This window comes from Cupressus sempervirens, chromosome 4, assembly GCF_028749045.1.
Source record: "Cupressus sempervirens isolate cs-2001-9-10 chromosome 4, ASM2874904v1, whole genome shotgun sequence".
Classification (NCBI taxonomy): Eukaryota; Viridiplantae; Streptophyta; class Pinopsida; order Cupressales; family Cupressaceae; genus Cupressus; species Cupressus sempervirens.
The window spans coordinates 32603117-32609912 of NC_143121.1; the positions used below are offsets into that span (position 1 = coordinate 32603117).

Genomic DNA, 6796 nt, shown 5'->3' on the forward strand with positions numbered 1-6796 from the left:
CTATTGATACTTATAGCAAGTTGACAATAAGGAAATTTGGACCTCGTAGGATCTTGAGGAAGTTTGACAGTGGTATTGCTTTTGAGGTTGAGTTACCTAATGATGGGGATATTTCACCTATACTCAAAATTTCTAATATTTATGAATATTATGTGCTAATGATGAAGAAATTCATAAACCTAATTATCATATGCAACAAACTTATGGCATTGAAATGATCTTAGACATCAGAGTTAGTAAGAGCACCAACGGAAATGATTACATGGAGTACTTAGTTTAGTGGCAAAATAAACCAGTTGAAGACAAATACATGGATTTCTCAGTCTAAGTGGGATTATTATGATCTTGGGGTTTTTGATGTGGACATAATTTTTCTATTTACCCTAGGTGTCTAATGAAGGATAATCTTGGATTAATTGGCAATCTTGCATCAACCAAAAAGATTTTCTTTGTTTTTTGTTGGCAATGTGATGATTGTGTGAACAATCTTGCTATTCTTGTTTGTTTCATATATGAGCATAGATTCTTAGAGTGAACCTATCATGGATCTTACACCTTTGGTTGTGGTTCTTAATGTTTCATCAATGACATGTTCTCATTCATTCTTGCTCATGACGTGTTCTTCCTTAGCACCTTGTGTAACATGTGGGAATCTACTTATGCAAAGTTCTTGTGAGCATGCGATATTTTATGGATTGTCATGTGGATTTCTAGATCTCATGTGGACATATCTTTAAGTTGGCATCTCGTCATATGCTTAATTGCATGGTCGTTGGTTTTCCCTTATGGCATAGGACCTATTTGTTGTAATATGTTTCTTGAACTGACATGTGTGTCCAGATGGCTATATTATGTAATATAGTTGATATATAGAGGTACCAATAATAGAAGAGATAATCTAGATGTTAAGCTCTTCAATAATTAAGCTTGCATATTGGATTTTTTGTTGTAATTGAAGGCTACAATTGGGTAGGCCTTATGCTCAATAGATTGTAATTAAATTACACCAGATTTGCATTGAATAAATTGAATTAAGTTATTTCCACTCTATTTTTTGTTGTTCTTCCATATATTTACTCTAACAGGTTGGCTTGGACTACCTACTTGAGGTTTCTCCACTGCCTTCCCTACATTACTGTACAAATTGCTTGCCAATTTTTTTTTGCCCCAGAAATAAAATTTTCCCAATATAGTTACGCGTATAATCAAAACTCATGAAAGCAACCACCAAACATGAAGGTGAGCTTAGATTTGGCATATGATGCTTAAAAAATTCACAGTTCTCCAGATCTAACAATACACCAACCTTTAAATGCCCCAAGATCTCTCTAAAAGGACTACACAATAATGTTTCAATGGTTTTGACAGCATATAAATATTTATTTGTAGCAAGTAAAGATCTAGAGGTAAATGAATAACATGAAAGAAGAGAGAATAAAACAAATAAGAACAAATTGTATTCTCATCAAGATGCAAAATGTTGAAGTGAGTACAATGTACATGTGCCTTCATATATAGGAAAGGCAAAAGGAGAAAAGAGAACATAAGGATACCATTTGGCTCAATGAGATGCAAGGGTAAGAGTAATAGATAATTTCACTAAATGTGAATCACTCACTAAAGGTGGAACTATCAATCCACTATAAAAGGATATGTGAATTTGATAATAAGATAACACCAATGAAGGTATGATTTCTCCAATAACTATATTCTCTAGATAAATTCCTCAAATGTCTCCTATGCAAATTACTATGATATGCATTGTCCTAAGTTAAGTGTAATTACATGAGACATAAATTACACTAACAATGTCCATAAATTATTTGATAGGATTTGTAAGGATGAAGACCAAATGTGATTAAATATGAGTTGGCAATTACTTTAGTGTTTGACTATGAGTTTTAATCAACATGTGAATGACAACCTAGTTAATTCAACTTAAGTTTTTGATTCTTCACATAAAACATGTCTAGATTTTGTGTAAAACCACTAGTGCCATATAGTCGATTTATAAGATTTACCAAATGCTCTTTTACTATTTATTGTACTTATCCCAATAAAAATATGTTATGATTGAGCTTTGGAAGTGACATTTTTATCTCTAGCACTAGCTTCAGTTCACTTGTTATGATCCTCAAGAGATAAAAATAATCAACTTCCATAGATTTAACCAAGTTTTTAGGCGAGTTTAAACACTTTCTTAAAATAACTTTCTCCAAATATTTGTAGCAACCTCCAAATGTATAAAGTCTCTTCTAAATATACCTATAGCACAATAGAGAATGCTTGAAGTAGTCCCGAAGGTTTTTTGTAGCAACTCATAGATAGTTTCTAACAATCAATTTAGGAAACAAAAACCATTCCAAATATAGGAAAGTGTAGAAATAATTGTTATAGCTAACTTCAATAAGTCACAGATTCCAAATAGTATATTGGACTTCAATGGTTTTTTGGTTGTCTTTGTATGCAACTTAATTGCTTATAGATATTGTTCTTGCTTTTAGGCTGGGGTCACATGGAGGGGGGCTTCTTTCAAAATATAGTGGACGACACTTGGATTTTTTAAGAATATTTAATTTGTTTCACCTTAAACGATTTAGCTCCTCAATTTAAGGAAACTGTGTGCGGCTATGAGCACCTATTTAGTAGGAAAAGATTCCAAATAAACCCTTAGCCACTCAAATGTTTTATCATAGGACCTCCCATTCCACTATAAATAGAAACCAAGCCCCTTCCATAAGATACCTTAGATATTAATAATACATAAAAATCTACTATACATGCAAAAAAAGATAATGATTTCAATATGGTGTCTTACAAATGCCCTAATATGTACACTACAACTACGTCATATTGCACAATTCCTTTAATAAAACTTTCGGAATTAGTGAAATGAAACCAATTATTTTAACTAAAGATGGCCTTATGCAAAATTTGGATTTCTACATCAATATAGGAACAGCGTAGAAGCCTCCAAAATACGGAAAGCCAAACAGTGAGATTCGAATTTGTAGATATCAACACAGACAGCGGCTATGAAGCCACGAATGTGTTTAACCATGCCAAGGGAAACAGTTAATTTTTTTCTTCAAAAAGTCATAAGAATTTCATCCCAGCTTAAAAATAGGTTTCATTTCCGTAATTACCAGTTCAATGGGTTGCATTTAACAGTCGAATAGCCATGTTTTATGTCATTCTGGACGGCTTGAAGCAGAAGACGCTGATTAGATCAGGTTACTTATTCTATACTGTAAAATCCTCGATTTTTCAACAACTTCACACAGACACCCAAAACATATGTGAAAATTTGAGAACGCTCTGTAAGCAGGGCCGATTGGCAGAGGCAATCAATTTTTTACACAATGTAATAGATAAAAGAGCCATTCAACTAGACTCTTATACTTATTCTTCTCTCTTACAGGCTTCCTTAAGAATGAAATCTGTAACACAAGCCAAAGTAGTCCATGCTCATCTGATTTTAACAGGAATTCGGATTGATTTATACTTAGGAAACCAAATCGTAACCACTTATGCAAAGTGTGGAAGATTGGCTGATGCGCATAGAGTTCTAACCCAGTTGCCTTTAGTTGATGAAGTCTCGTTTACTGTTATGGTTTCAGCTTATACAAAACAAGGGAATGCATTGGAGGCTTTGAAAGTGTTTTGTGAAATGCAGAGAGTAGGAATAAAGCCCGATTCATTTGCTTTAAGTGCCGTTCTTGCGGCTTGCACTAAGGTGGGATCTCTGCAACTGGGTAGAGAAGTTCACGAAAGTATAATTAGAAGTGGATATCAATCGGATGTTGTTGTGGGGAGTGGGATTGTGGACATGTATGTGAAAATTGGCAGTATAGAGGATGGACGCAAAATGTTTGACAAAATGACTGAGAGAGACGTTGTGTCTTGGACTTCGATGATTGCTGGTTATGCACAGGAAGGGGATGTTGTTAAAGCGTCGAAGCTTTTTGAGAAAATGCCTGAAAAGAATGTGGTCTCGTGGACTGCTATTGTCGTGGCATACGCGAGAGGTCAGCTTCTCGACGAGGCTCGTGAACTGTTTGACATAATGCCTGAAAAGAATGTGGTTTCCTGGAATGCTATGATTTCGGGATATGCTCAGAATGGCCGAGTAAGAATGGCCTTGGAGCTGTTTTGGAAGATGCCCGAGAGAAATGTGGTATCTTGGAATGCCATGATTGCAGGGTATGAACAGAATGGATGTTTTGTTGAAGCTGTGGAGTTTTTTAAGCAGATGGTATCTAAAGGGGTGAAACCCGATGTTGATACATTTGCCAGTGTGATACCAGCTTGTGCCCAGTTAGCTTCGCTGCAACAGGGAAAGGAAATCCATGAAGACGTAATTCGAAGTGGATCTCAGTTTGATGCCTTTGTTGGGAGCGCTCTTGTAGACATGTATGCTAAAAGTGGGAGCATAAAAGATGCTCGTAAGATTTTTGATAAATTGCCAAGCCAAAATAGGGTTTCATGGACAGCTATGATAGTAGGATATGCCATGCATGGGAGTAATGAGGAAGCACTCCATCTTTTTGAACAGATGCAGGGTTCTGGTACAAAACCCAACGGTGTAACATTTGTTGGGGTTCTATCCGCTTGTTGTCATTCCGGCCTAGTGGATAACGGCTGGCAATACTTCAATAGCATGAGTAAGGATTATGGAATAGAGCCTGGGTTGGAGCACTACTGTTGTATGGTTGACCTACTTGGCCGTGCTGGACATCTTGATGAGGCAAAACAATTTATCGGCGAAATGCCATTAAAACCCAATGCTAGTGTATGGGTAACTTTGCTTGGTGCTTGTAGAGCCCTTAACAATATAAAGCTAGCTGAATATGTGGCCAAAAAACTTACCGATTTGGACCCTATGAATTCTACACATTATGTGCTCTTGTCCAATATTTATGGGGCGGTAGGCAGGTGGGATGACATGGAAAAGGTGAGAAACTTGATGAAAGACAAGGGAGTTAAAAAAGTTCCAGGATGCAGCTGGATTGAGGTTAAGGACAAATTGTATCCATTCTTTGTAGGACATAGCTTTTACTCCCAAGCAGAAGAAATTAATCCAAAATTAGACTGTTTATCTGGACAGAGTAAGGAAGCATGGTATGCACCTGATATTGATTTTGATCTGCGTAATGTGGAATAATAGAAGGAACATATTCTATGCTATCATCGTGAGAAACTAGCTATTGAATTGGAATCGTCAAATTCAGTGTTGGGACAGTTTTCAAGTTGTCAAGACCAATTGATGATGTAGTACAGCAACCAAGTTCATTTCAAAGGTTATGGGACAAGACAACAGTATGAGTTATGTTGGTAGTTTCTACATTTCAAGTGGAAAATTTCTTGCGGGGATTATTGATGATGCTAAAGAAAAAAACGCGACAAGTGTAATACTACATTAAAAACAAGTAGGGATATTGTTGACCTCGTTCTGGTATAGGCACTAGAAATCATATGTTTATGGAATTGCAGTGCCTCTATTTCTATTTATATGACTTTTGGATGCAGAAATCTTGTCCGATAGCCTAAAATTCAGCTGCGAGGGCAACAAGCATGATTGTTTTGGCAGGGTCATCTAACTAGCGAACTACATGCATAATGCATATAGACACACAAGCAAGGACAAGCTTCTTAATGGCTTTCTATTTTTGTCATTGCATTCTAAACTGATATAATCGCTTGAAGGGAATACAAGGAAACGATGAGTCATCCTGGGCATGGATGGCTGAGCACTCTTAACTTGATATTTCAGGTAACTTTACCATTAAAGAATGGTTAGTAATCTTAAATTATAACATCGTAACCTATTTTTCGACAGAAAAACCAGGCTAAGATTGCATGCCATAAGAAACTACAATTATATCATGTTTTATACAGCTAATACAAAATGACGACACTAATAAGACACTATGATTGCACGTTCAGGTAGTTAAATGAACAAGTTCGCATTAAAAAAATGTAATAACCTGTTCAATGCTTTGAATGAGTTCGATTAGAGTATAATTTTGCGACTGCTTCTCTACAAATATCTTATCAAAGGTGCATTTTTGGGGTTCTGCTAACTTTTGACACAATTGATTTTGACAGATTACTGCGTTTTGAAACGGAGGCATGTGACTTTGTGATCGAATCTCTATAACAATCACTACCAAGAAGAGTTGGAGGTTGCAATATTGGTGTAAGAATTCATCGTCTATGCAACTGGAAGAACCCCACCAATGCTGTAAAAACATTTAACTGGTCGAAACGTTGCAAACTTAAATCCATAATGCGTTGTTTACATGTTTACTCTGTGATTGAAACTATCTCTGTTGGATAATGCCTATTCTGCTTGAAGTCTAACAACTTATGCTTTCTGATGCATCCAGTGTTTTCTAAGTCAAACACAAGCTTCATGATTCTTAAGTGGTTTGCAGTCAGATGTGCATTGATATTTCACACAAGCTTCACCATTATATATTTTACTTGTTACTATCTACTTCTCTGTGGTATGTCTCTTCATCAAAATTTTATCCTTAGTGGTTATAATGTTAGGAATTCGAACTAAGCAGAACCAATATAAAATCTCTACATTGAATTGCACCCCACCTAGCAACTTGAAGCAGAAAATCATCTCATAATATTAAAATTGCAGCTAAATTATTGCATGTATCGATATAAGCTCCATATTTTGCAGTTTACTCAAAATTGTTGGAGTTGATAGTGAACCCTATAGCTCTTAGGAATCTCTCGCACCAAAAACATTTATCGCATGGAGAGAAAACAGGATTGTGCT

At 35.9% G+C, this 6796-nt stretch overlaps 1 protein-coding gene across 2 annotated transcripts; it reads left to right on the forward strand.

Moving 5' to 3' along the window:
- The first annotated feature begins 2980 nt into the window (after positions 1–2980).
- On the forward strand, positions 2981–6497 carry LOC149559803 (putative pentatricopeptide repeat-containing protein At3g13770, mitochondrial). 2 transcript variants are annotated; one of them, XM_089824304.1, is made up of 3 exons: positions 2981–5429; positions 5530–5773; positions 6109–6378. In XM_089824304.1, the coding sequence occupies exon 1, from the start codon at positions 3182–3184 to the stop codon at positions 5162–5164; it is 1983 nt and encodes a 660-aa protein (XP_089680430.1). In that variant the 5' UTR covers positions 2981–3181; the 3' UTR covers positions 5165–5429; positions 5530–5773; positions 6109–6378. The 2 variants fall into 2 exon arrangements, with proteins under 2 accessions (XP_089680430.1, XP_089680429.1); XM_089824303.1 differs by having other exon boundaries at positions 3047–5773; positions 6109–6497.
- Positions 6498–6796: the final 299 nt, after the last annotated feature.